Genomic DNA, 13106 nt, shown 5'->3' on the forward strand with positions numbered 1-13106 from the left:
GAAATTCACTACTATGCAAAGTCTCAAAACTCAAGGGTGCTTTGGCTCTGCTCCCAGGCCCTGGAGACAGATCCAAGCTGAATTTGTTCCTCAATCTTAACATCATCTCTGTCCTGAACTAAAAGTGGGTCAGCCTAGGCTTCCTGACAGTCAGGCCTTTCTGACCCCTCTGCTGAGGTCAGGGGAGAGGGTGGTTGTGGCTATTGTGTAGAACTTACCCACCCCTAGAGCATGTGTCCTCTTCCCTTTTTGTTAGATTCTCTCATTCTATATGGCCCTTATGTGGAATTGGATGACATCTTGGTGGTGGTGGGGAGGTTTCTATTTATTCTCCCACACTACATACACCCCCACACCCCAATGTTTACAACTGAATGACTGACCCAAGTCCTTTGCTCATAAGTGTAAAAAGAGAAGAACCAGACACAGTTGTCTTTTCTGAACCCCTTAAACAACCTGTCTCTTCAGGACATGGACTAGATTTGTCTCATTAAATGCCAGATCTGAAAGGAACCTTAGAACTTAGAACACAGAAAATCAGAACTGGAAGAGTCTTGGAAGTCATCTGATCTAGAAACTTGTTTTTACAGTGTTGAAAACTAGGTCTCCCTTGCCAGGAGGAATCAATAATAAAAGGAGCTTGTTTCTTAGATGCTGTGACTGAATGAACCTTATCTGTGCCTCAGTTTCTTTTTATGTAACATAGGGACAATGAGCACCATCTACCTCTCAAAGAAGTAGACTGAGAAAACTAACTTTATTCTCTAAGTGCTATAGATATGAAAGATGTTGGTAAAGTTGCTATCTTATGATGACATGAATTGTCATGGCTATCACCACCACCATTATGGCTGGTCCCAGTCAGCCTCTGTTTAACACTGCTAGGATGGAAATGACAATGTCCTGTCTCAATAGAGGATCTAACCTACTAAGACCGTTCCTGTCTCAGGTCTTGCTGTCACTTGACTGACCTTTCTTTCAGAAAATCAATGTTGCTAATCTCCCCCAAAACTCTCTCCAATAAAAGTGGAAGACATCTTTGCAACCCAACCCCTACCTAGAAAGATGACAGTCTCTAAATGGAAACAGGGAGATCGATTTTCAAGAAGATGCGACTAAACTATCTATCTCTTTTAGGATTCTGAGCACCTCAGATAAAGCTGTTAGACTCTCAATCTCAGAGGTGGAATGGATCTTAGAGATCGGGACCCATCCATTTGTTACACAGATGAAATGAAACTGGTGCGGCGTAGGCGAGAAGTAGTTTGCCCAAGGTCACACAGTGACAGAGTACAGCAAGGAAACTAAAGTTACCAGTGCTCTCCCCCCTCCCCCCCGTTCCAGAATCCTGCTTTTGAAGAACAAGTTTGAAGAACGGATTCGCAGATCGTCGAGAACCTAACAAGCACGGGATTTGACCATCTAAATTACATCATTTGGATTTTAATAGACTGTTCAGATTCTGTGAGACTAGCGGCCCAGGCCTCAGTTTAGGAAGAAAGGGAGTAAATTCAGCAGGCTTTGTGACCACAGCACCCTCCAGGCCCCGGGGATTTCCGGGCAGTTTTGCAAGTAGAGCTGTGTTAGTAAGAAAGAGAGATAGGGAGCAATAATTAGAGACCCACCTTTGCAGAGGATTACGAAACGGGGAGGTGCGCGCGCGTGTGTCTGCATGTGTGTGCTCAGAGTGTGTTTTAAGTGCATCTCTAAAAGGTTTTAATGATAGTATTCTGGTTGTTCCGCGTTGTGATAAATTTATTCAGTTCTCAGGAGGGCCTAGGGGCATTGTGTATTAGGGTCCGTGATGAAGTCTTCTCTGAGTAAGGCCTGACACCTCCCTCTAATAAAATATAATACTCAATTAACTAGGGCTTCCCAAAAGGTTTTCATTTAAACAAGTTAATAATGGGCGCCGGGCGAACATTTGTGCGGGAACTCTGGGCTCAGGAAGTAGCTAAGCGAGACAAGGCTGAAAGCCCAGTGTCCTAGGTAGAGGGAGAGTGGATACGTCAGGGAGGCAACCACAATAACAGCTCTTATTTGCCAGAGTGCTTTACGGTTCACAAAGTGCTTTTTCCCCATATCTCAAGAGTCCTTAGAGAGAAGTGGTGCAAATAGCCATGCATCCATTTTACAATCCACAAAACTGAGGCACAATGTCGGAAAATAGTTTGCCCAACGACGTGGCAGTTATTCTCAAAATACGAACTTGAACCCGAGATCTTCTGATTTCCACCATTTGGGAACTGAGAAAGAAAGAGGGAAAATAGGAAGGGGATAGTGTTTGGAAGTTGTTAGGCAGGAGGACTGAATATATTTGCTTCTGAAGAAGGTCGACCATCAGGCAAATGAAAGCTCCCTATTTTCAAGATCTGGGAACCGGGGTGTTTCTCAGCATAAAGCTATCCACTCACCACTCTGATTAATGCGATAACTTCGAAAATTCTGAATTACTTAGAATAGTCTGATCCTAGTTATTCTTCCCCCTTGATTTACCATTCTTATTCTTATTATTGTTATTGCTTTTGTAGAGTATTTTTGTAGAATAAAGGTGAATATATGTAGAAAATTGAGTGTGTAAGGGAAAGTTGGAGTTCTTTGGCTTCCTAAAACCACTGGTGAAATCTTCACTACTTAAAAAATTAACATATGCATCTGATCAAATCTTTATAGACCTACGTGTGAATTGGGTACTTCTCTATAAGCTGAGCCACGGAAGTCGGGGGATTTGGGGAAAGTACTCCAACGGATTCTACTGAATTACAGCCATCGAAATCGTGAAAAATTAAATCCAGAAAGGTCTTTTTGTCTTCCGGTAGCAAGTAGTATTATGGGGGCAAAGTTGAATTTTTCCGGAGATCTAACCCTAGTTGGAACCTATAAGTCTATTATTAACTCATGTGACCTTGAGGGATGCCAGTGTTTATCTCCTACTCTGCAAAATGAAGGGGTTGCCCTGGATTCCTCTCTGAGGTTCCTTTTTTATGAAATAGTTTTATCTTTCTCTGGGAAATCGAGAAATAGAAGCAAGGGGGGAAACCCTGACTATTTTGCCCGCTGCATTCCAGGGTAATTTGAACCCTAAGTGGTCAGGTTCCCGACATCTCAACCCAAGGGAACCGGGATTTGAATATCGAAGGGAAAGGGCTGTCTTTCATTTGCCGGCAATATAGTCTTTTCATCCCTTCGGAAAGTAGAGACTTTGAACCCCACCTGACTTAAGAAAAAAGATTCTCCCAAAACTTGTCAGATGTAGCAAACTACCCCATAAGGCCACCACCCCACCACACCCGTCATTAACTAATCTTTCACTAATGTCTTTATAGTATTGTAAAAACTCCTACACACTACCTTCCAGTTCTTTCACACCCGGTAATTCCGGATGCCCAGGGAAGAGTTTAAAAAAGAGCCATTAGGCCATCCAGAGCATTGCAACACTGGCTTTCCAGCTGTCCGACTCTGGCCCTTGCTCTGTGAATTAAATATCCCTTCTCAGTGAAATTTTCCCAAACAACCAAAAACCCAATAAAGTCATTTCTTCACTGTCCCCTCCCCACGGCCTATCCAACTGAATGAATATTCTAACTCTACCCCAAGAAAATAGAGACCCTTCAAAGAAATGTGAGTTCTGACAAACCCTGGCAATTAAACAAGATTTTAATTTAATTTCAAATAAAAGAGATAAGAAATAGTAACTCTCCAATAAAATATATAAAATTGTACAAGCTATCCCTTTCAAAGGGACTGGGGTATGCTGGGAGAGGGACCTGGGATGGGTGAATTGAAAGTAGTCAGGTTGACAGCATTATGTTTTCAAAGAACAAAATTTGCTGGTGAGTTTCCCACATGCGCACACCAAACCAAACAATTTTGAGGATATGTTCTGTCTTCTCATCTGCATTCTCTCTAGTAACTTTCCTATTAAGATCAGTACACAAATATATACACACATAGAAAAAGCATGTGATTTCTGTCTTTTTCCTCCCTTTTTTGGATCTATTACTATTCAAGCATACTTATAAAGGGAAATGTCTACAATGTACTCTAAGAACACAAATTCTAAAATTGTTTTTTTTAAATCACCTGTGCTTTGGTTCTTGTTCTCTCTCTCTCTCTCTCTCTCTCTCTCTCTCTCTCTCTCTCTCTCTCTCTCTCTCTCTCTCTCTCTCTCTCTCACCTTTCTCTCTCTTGACCAAAGCCCGTTTTCTCCCTCCTTACACACTCAACTCTCTAAATCCAGCTTTATATGTAGTTGTGGGAAGCAAATGATGTTTCTAGGAGGAATTTATAAAGTATCTGATCCCAGGCTCAAAACCCCACAATTTTTTTCCCTCACATTTTTCAATGTCTCTAATTCATGTGGAAAACACTTTCAATACTGAATGATTTGGGGGTGAGGGCAGGGAGAAGAGAGGAGGAGAAAACAGAATCACAGGGGAAAAGCCATTACATATTTTTTCCTTTTCTTATGTAATGTGGGACAATGAAGAAAATTAAAGAATCTACTCACATCTATTTTCTATCTACATTGTCTGGGAGGCAGCAAGGCATACCAACAGCATTGGAACCCAGCCTGGAAATCTGCTTCTAATCCCAGCACTGTCACTTACTAGTTAGCCATGTGACATTGGGCAAATCATTTCCCCCTCTCTGAACCTCATCAATAACATGGGTGTAAATACTTTCATCACCTACCTCATAAGATTGCCGTGACATAAGGAAAGCATTTTGTAAACCATAAAGCACTTTAAAAATTAGAGTTATTATAAAAATAAACTCCATTGTATTTTTAAAAGCTCCCCAAATTATATCTGACAATATTCCTTTTAGAAGTACCTTATCTTTTATAAAAACATATCCTCCCCCCCCAAGAAAAACCCCAAAATCATCTTGTTGGAGGCCTCCTTCAGGAAAATGATACATTGAATATATATACATGTGCATTATATATATATATATATATATATATATATATATATATATATATATAAAATTTTTCCTTTCAAAATACTTTGACTTTTCACGCCTGTAGTATAAAAATGTACTATACTTTATTATATATATTTATATATAAAAAGCCTTCAGGATCAGTCTTTGTGAAAAAAGAGAGAATGTCATCAGGTGATTCTGACAAATAGGGTTTGGTGTCCCAGACTAAAGAGCAAGAAGAGATCTGCTCTGTCCTGTGAACACCTAAGTGGTTGGCATGGTGCTCTTAAAAGATGCAGCAAAAGGAAAAAAGTGATCCAGGACTGGTTTGGTACTGTGCTCTTGGATGAGGAAGGAAAAAACAAATTAAAATAAACACATCCATCATGAAGTCTTATATTTAACTATTCCTTTGCTGGGAGATCTTCCTTAAGATAAATGATACATGCTATATCCAACAGGAGTAGCATAAAGTCCCACAGGTGGGATGGGAAGCACAGGTCTATGAAAAGGATAGGATGTTCCATAAATGGAAGCTGCTTGGAGGGGAGAGTTGATGGGGAAAGGGAGGCTGAAGCCAGAGGGTAACATAGGTTTGGCTGCCATTTTCAGCTTTTCCAGTTCTGCTTCCTGCAGTCTCTTGGCCTTGGCCCTGCGGTTCTGGAACCAGATTTTGACCTGTGTCTCTGTGAGATTCAGGGAGCTGGAAAACTCAGCCCGTTCAGCGATGGAGAGGTACTGTTTCTGGCGGAATTTTCGTTCTAGGGCCAGAAGTTGGGAGGTGGTAAAGGGAGTCCTGGGCTTCCGATTTGTCTTGTGCTTCCGAAGGGTACAGGTCGTAGGACTCAAGTGTCCTATGAGAATAGAAAAGGGAAGATGTTAGGAAAGAATATCAGTCTTCTTTCTCTCTGTCTCTTTCTGATCCCCAACCCCTTTTGAACTAAATAGGAGCTTAGTTTCTGGGAAATAAGAGTTGGAATTGAGAGTGTGAACTGAGGAACAGATTTATGATGAACTATTAATATAGTTGTTATCATCCCAGATATATATATATATATATTAAGTTAATCCTACCCTAAGGCACATACAGATGCCATAAAGAGATGCACATTCCTTATTATTTTCTGTCCACAGATGATAAAAACCAAACATCTCTTTTTCCAGATAATTCTGCGGGACTCTTGTCTTAGCAACTCTATATGGCAAATGACTGAGAAAATGAGCAGTAAGGGGTGGGAAATTATCTCTCCCATAAATGTAAAATGTCCAGAAGAATCATGCCATTTCAGAATTAAGAACATGTGACATCTAGTCATATCCTAGATATATTCTCTGGTTTAGTGTAAATGTGTCAATGCCACAGGTTTGGGGGAGGCAGAATTATGTTGAAAATAAAGGTGTGTCAACAACATTTAGGGTCCATGTTCAAAATGGATCAATTAAGATGAATTCATAAGACTGGGGCATCACAGGCGATCCCATTGCAACTGCCGTCTGTGCTTGTTTGCCAGGAAGCCACAGGGGAAGAAGGGAAGGGGGGGAGGGGGAACTACCTGGCAATTAGTTTTCCGCATTTGGCTTTTATGAGGTATGCTAATTTTCAAATATGTAGCTGTAGCACTATACCCAATACACATGCAGAGAATGTGGCATTTCTTGTTCAGTTGGTTTGGTCCTAGAAACACAGTTTAAATTGCAGGTTAAGGGCATAGGATAGCTTCAGTCTCTTCCTCCACTAGATTTGTTATAGAATGAGGAAGGGGCTGGTTTCTAGAAGATAGAGCCAAGAGCTATCAACTGCCATCAAAGTTGGAACAGCTTCAGGTATGACCCAGCAGTGGATATGTCATCCAAAAACTAGCCTAGCTAAGTATGGCAGGGTTCGTATCCAAAGGGCAAGCCACCAGGGAAATGAATGTTTTCAGTCAAAGCAATTTTATGTGGTTTTCTCTTCATATGCACAAAGTAGGAAGAACTAAGGGTGAATTAAATGCTGAACTGAAGACATGGACCATATCAACTATCATAGTTCAACACAAAGTCATTAAATTTTTCAATGCTATCATGGCCAGTGCTCCCTACAGGAATTCAAATTACAAGTTATCCATGAAGTGAATAAAATACACTTAAACTCATACATGTTCTCTACATGATCATAAATTAGGAAACTGCTCTAGACCCTAGTCTCTCAAATCAGAGACAGAAAAAAAAGGAAGTAGAGTGGATCTGCAATCAAAGGACCAGGACTCACATCTTTGCATGCTATTTATTACCAAGGTACCCTCAGGCAAGTCATTTCACCATTCCAAGACTCAGTCAACTACTCTTCAGTTTATTCATCTAGAAAATAAGGGCATTGGATTATATCTCCTTTCCTGCTCTACATCCTACCAGATTCCTTTTATCTTTTGTGGTTATATGTTATTAGCTTTCAAAGCAATTTGGTAGAGACTATTAAGACTTCATTTAAATAAAACAAAACAAAAACAAAAACAAAAACCAAGCCACTGTTTTCAAGTGTGTATCAAAACAGCAGCCTCAACACTAATGAGCATCCCTCTCCTTCATACACTTTTTGTTTTAAATTCACAGACAGAGAAGGCTATTTGATCATACAAGACAAAATAAATTTGTCTGTGCTTACTACCAAATAATACAATCAAGCTTCCACTTGTTATCAGATTCAGGTAGATAAAAGCATCCTTTGACTAATGATTTGTCCTTGTGATTTTGCCAAGGCCTTATTGGAATTCATTTAAGGGATTTTTGAAGTTGTTTATTTTAAAATTAAATGAATTCTTGCATTTCTGTGAGTTCTAGATATCCTCAAGGGGATCCTTTGGATACCACTGAAATAGAGGTTGGAATTCAGCAAAGTTTGCTTTTTCTTCCTACCAGGAAGGGTATCAAGGGTTCCTACTGCTGAGGAGAAGGATGGTGCTCAGAATGTTAATCTGGGAAGAAGAGGCTGTGTAGGGCAGGGTATTTGGATCATAGAATTTAGAGCTGCAAGGAAACAAAGGTCATCTAATCAACAGTTTCCAATTGTACAGAAGGGGAAACTGAGACCCAGAATGACATAACTTTTCTTGAGGATATATGGGTAATGAGTATTTGAGTCATGGTTTAAGCACTCTTCTGACTCCAGATGCAGTACTCTCTACCCTTACACTATATTAACAGGGAACCTGCCACAACTGACATCCTCCTCTAAAGCTGCTTAGAGCATTTAGGAAGGAGGTCAGGGTATTTCTGTGACTAAATATGATCTCCTGAACGTGAAGTCAGATCCACCAGTGTGTCTCCCTTTCCCATGTCAGTGCTCTAGGTTGACTTTTCTAAGAAATGACTCTAGTCTTGTTTTCCAACTCTGGGTTTTGAGATAGAGAGAGCTCCTGTGCTTCTACAACTGCACCTTGTCTGGGACAAACCATACAATCATGGAATTTGGAGCTGAAGATAAGTTTGAGATCATCTTATTCAGTCACACAGGCATAAAATGGCAGAGACAGAATTTGGACCTTCAAATCCAGTACTTTTTCCTCCTACATGGCAACATAGGATGACCTTTTAAAGCCCCTGCACCTCAACTTCACACAGAAGACTTCTGATTTGTACTTAATGGCCCTTGTTCTACCTGATCTTTGAAACTCCCTATTAATTTCATATAATGAAGAGAGACTTATAAGGGCAGGGATGGGAGAGCCAGACTAAATAATTTCAGATTATTTGAAAGTTTTGTTTTCAAATGAGCACTATTGTGCTTAGAAATTGGAGGGAGGAGAGACATTACTTTAGTTTTTCATAAAGTTAAAGCCTGGGGATTTGGCCCCAGAGAATCCCTGGTTTTGCCATTTGTATTACTTTGGATAAGACATTTGCCTATCTCAATTTCCATTTCCTTCCTTGTCTATAAAACCATCCTTTCCTTCCTTTTCCCAGCAAAGGAAAGAGTGTGTTTCTTGGGATGTATGGGGGGGGGGGAGGCTTTGAGCAGCATAGAAATAGTGGATGGAAAATTTTATAGAGTTTACATAGGCAGTAAAAGGTCAGTCTAAAAGTTGGAAACTGTAGATTAACAACTGGAAGGCAGTAGTGGGGGGAAAGAAAAGGAAGAAGGAATTCAAGCCTTTCCAACTCCATTTGGGGTAACTGCAAGAAATCTTTCCAAGTCAATTAAATGAACCAAGGTTAAAAAAACTCGAGAAACCAGCCCAGCCAGCAACTTTAGTGGATAGGTTAGAAGAACCCTCTCAAGAAATTCCCTCCTGTCTAACAGTTTAATATAGAAGTCATGCCATCCCACCAGCCAGGATGCAGGTGCAAGAACAAGGGAGAGTCAGAAAAGGAGCTGTCTCCTTTACATCTAATGTTGCTTTTCCAGTAAACCCCTTTGTCATTCTTTTGTGTGACTGTTTCCAAAGTAGGGATTAAATAAAAGACAAAACTGAGCCACCACACCCTAGGGACCCAGGAATCCCAAACCCACCATAATAAGGGGTGTGAGCTGGCTCTTGAGAACTAGGAGATAGGTTGAAGGAGAATAGGATAGATTTGCTAAGAACATGTACTTTGAACTTTCCCCATAGGCAAAGTACAAGGAACAGTAACTCCATTTTTATATCTAAGAACCCAGAGGCAAAGTGACTCTTCGAGTTCACTTGGCTTTAAAAACATAGGATAATAATAATAAGGACTCACATTTACAATACACATTATGATTAACACAATATTTTGATCACAGCAAGTCCTTGGTAGGTAGTAGTAGGGATTATCATCATTACATCAGGGAAGGACTGGTTTTTATCTCTATTTTACAGAAGAGAAATTGAATAAAAATAACTTGCCTGGGGTCACACAACCTAAGATTAGCAAACCTTATATTGAAGTCTTCTGACACAATAAAGTGATGTCCACACAAATGTCCACTTCCCACTCCACTCCCGAGGAAGGAAGTATTTCACACCTAATATACCAGTTCTGTTTCTGTTTGGGGGGGGGGGGGTCTTCTTCCCTATTGACCTCCTAGTTCCTGACTCTTACAGCAAACCCCCAACCTTGTGATCCCTCTCTCCAACCTATCTTCCACCAAGAAACAGAAAGAAGTGAAACAACATTGGGATGCTGGTGAGCAATTTGTGTTTGGGGGCTATGGAAATACATTTTCAAGGGGAAATTACTCAATTTGAACGTCAAAAACGTTTGTGATTCTACTTTAAGGGGTATCATGGAGCCTGTATAGGACAAATAGTTGAATAACTATCTGAATGACTAAGATGACTCTTGGCAATGAGATTGATTAAGGCAAGCAACTGGGCAAATTTAGGTCAAGAATCTTCTTTTTTCCCCTCCTCTTCCTCTTTGTAGCAGAGGCCTGAGGACGCTGGAAGACCTAAGAAGTAAAGGACAGTCTTGGCTTGGACTATATCATTTCGGATGTGGTCACTGAATACCGTAATGTGACGGTATAATGAAGATAGCGCTAGAGAAACTGAGTTCTAGACCTGTATTTTACTTGATACTTGTTTGACCTTCTATGATGTTCTCTTCCCCGAGTTCTTAATTTTACTCTATAACAAATTTTTTTTGGGGGGGATACATGACCTTCTAATGTCCTTTTAAACTCTAAAACTCCACGATTCACCTGCACTTTCCCTATTTTACAAGCGAAGAATCAGGTTCCTTTAGAGTTGGATAGCCAACACCCCCACCCAGAAATTTAAAAGCATAGTAGGAAATTTTGAGGATGGACTTCCTAGATCTCCCAGAAAATGTCAGCTAATGCTCTGTAATCAGAAAATACTTTCCATAGGTTTTAAAGTGCGGGAAAGGGAAGATAATTTAGAGATCATCTGTTTTTTAAACCTGATTGTCATTTTTTGGTAAAATCGAGTCTTCTAAATTAGATGGGATTGAAAGAAAACGGGTCTGTAGGACAGAGCAAAATAAGTAAGACCTCACATTTTTCTGAGCGTTAAGATTTCCAAAGAGTAACTCCTAGCCCAACGGAGTAGATGGCCAAACTTTTTTTTATATCACGCAGCCAAGTTGTGTGGGACCCGGGATTGAAATCAATCCCCCAGCCCCGCGCACTTTCTACTCCCGTTTCTGCTTATCTTCTCGTCTGTTATCCTACAAGAAGGTCCTCAAGTTTTTCTCCAAAGTTCTATCCCCCACTCCCCACCCCGGCCCAGGTTTTTATTAAGACTGCAACTCAGAGTCCCAACAGCAGAAGCCCGAGGGTATGTTGGCTCCAACCTTAATTTACCCCTAGCCTGCTGGAATCCTTCTCTAGCTCCATATCCCGGATTTACCCAATTGGGGAGAGATTAGGTATAAGGATAAGCGCACTAGACTAGCAATCTGGAGGCTAAAATTCTACTACAGCACTATCTCATCTCCCGGAGTAGTGAGCAAGGCACTCGCCACCCCCGCCTCAGTTTGCTCCTTTGCAAAATTAAGAAAAGTCTGAGCACTCCCTTCTCAATCTAAATCCTTTCATCATTTTTCCGGACCTCAGTTTTCTCATCTGGAAAATGGCCAGATAGATGATCGCTTTCAATTCTAATCCAAGGTTCCCCTTCCCTTCCTCCCTTCATGGTACCCAGCCCTCCAAACACACACTCACTTGGCGGGGGGGAGTATCTGCCAGCCTCTTGAATCCAGGACGTCCCGTCCTCCGAGTTCTCCGACTTGACCGAGGACGTTTCAAAGGTTTTTGTAAGCAGCCCCGGGCTGTGAGCTTCCCTGGCGCCGTGCCCCGGCAGCAGCATGGTCCTGGAGGTGCCTTCGCTGCTCCCCCCGCCGCCGCCGATGCCTCCGCCTCCCCCTGGCAGGGCACACACCTCTTTGGGAGGTTTCTTGTCCGACATGAGCGCCTCCACACTGAAGGGTAGGCTGGACACTTTGACCCTGCGATCCTCCGAGCCCAAGTCCGCGACCACCGCCGGCGGGACCGCGGGACCCTCTTCATCCGAGGAGAAAACCTCCTTCGCTTTGGAAGGAGAAGCCATGACTCCGGGTACCCCAAGGTAGAACCCCTTGCCCCGTGGGCCGCGCAGGAACCTTTGTGCGCGCCGCGGCTGCCGCAGTTCACTCCCTCTCCCTGCCCCACTGCAGCTCCGGATGCACCGACTCCACTTCCAACCCTGCAGCTGCTACTCAACTTTTTTTGGGGGGGCGGGAGCGGGGGGACCAAGGTTGTTGTCTTTTCCTCCTCTGGGAAGGTGAATAAAACCGACACGACCAATCCCAGGGGGCCACTGGCATGACGTAATGGTAGATCTCTTCTGATTGGCTGACTAGAGTGGCTGTGGAATTTTTTTTTTTTTGGTTTAAAATAAATTAGGAGTTAATTACAGGAGCAGCAAACTGAGCTGTTATTAGCGATCCCTCCAGGGCTATAATCACACCAACACCGAAAAGTCACTGGGATAATTAAGGCTGATTCTATAAAGAGGAAGCTCATAGAATTATTTTTTTCCCTTCTCTTTTGACCCCACTTTAAAGAGTACTCCCCACCCTTTCCAAACTTGCTTAGAATTTTAGGTTTTTAGAGTTGGGACATATTTTTGACATAGATTCTTACAACTGGAAGGGACTTTGGAATATGGAACATTAGAGCTGGAAGAAACAGTAGAAATAGGTTGTCTAGTCCAACCCTTTCATTTTGCAGCTAAGGAAACTGAGTCTCAAAGAAGGAAAATATTTGCCTTAAGTTAAATGAATACACAGATGATTGGAACCGAGGTCATTTAACTCTAGATCTGGTGTTCTTTCCACTACATCGGACTCTTGCACGAAAAAGTCACCTGAACTGGTCCAAAGTTCAACGAATTCTAAGGTCCAGTGTTCCATCTTCCAGCTCAAACCCCTGTGAACTTCTTAGCTCCTCCTGTACCCTTCTATTTATGCTGTTTTGAACACTATTCTTTGCCTGGAAGAAGAGAGACCATAGGAATGGGATAGAATATTAAGGAACATGAATAACATTTTAATACTATTATCATCCATCTCTACTTACACACACTGGAGCCCTTTTCATGTGCAAGGCACTGTGTTGATGCCAAGGATAAAAAACCCCAATAGTAATAGTAGTCCTTGTTCTCAAAAAGATTAGCAGTCCAATCGGAGAGACACTATTTACACACAATTCAGAATAGGATAGCTCAGAAAAG

The 13106-nt window shown here is 41.6% G+C and overlaps 1 protein-coding gene across 1 annotated transcript; it reads right to left on the bottom strand.

Moving 5' to 3' along the window:
• Positions 1-4991: 4991 nt before the first annotated feature.
• MSX2 (msh homeobox 2) lies at positions 4992-12802 on the bottom strand. Its single transcript, XM_074229549.1, has 2 exons — positions 11558-12802; positions 4992-5783 (listed from the first exon to the last, which is right to left on the bottom strand). The coding sequence occupies exons 1-2, from the start codon at positions 11940-11942 to the stop codon at positions 5359-5361; spliced, it is 810 nt and encodes a 269-aa protein (XP_074085650.1). The 5' UTR covers positions 11943-12802; the 3' UTR covers positions 4992-5358.
• Positions 12803-13106: the final 304 nt, after the last annotated feature.

Source organism: Macrotis lagotis, chromosome 1, assembly GCF_037893015.1.
Source record: "Macrotis lagotis isolate mMagLag1 chromosome 1, bilby.v1.9.chrom.fasta, whole genome shotgun sequence".
Classification (NCBI taxonomy): Eukaryota; Metazoa; Chordata; class Mammalia; order Peramelemorphia; family Peramelidae; genus Macrotis; species Macrotis lagotis.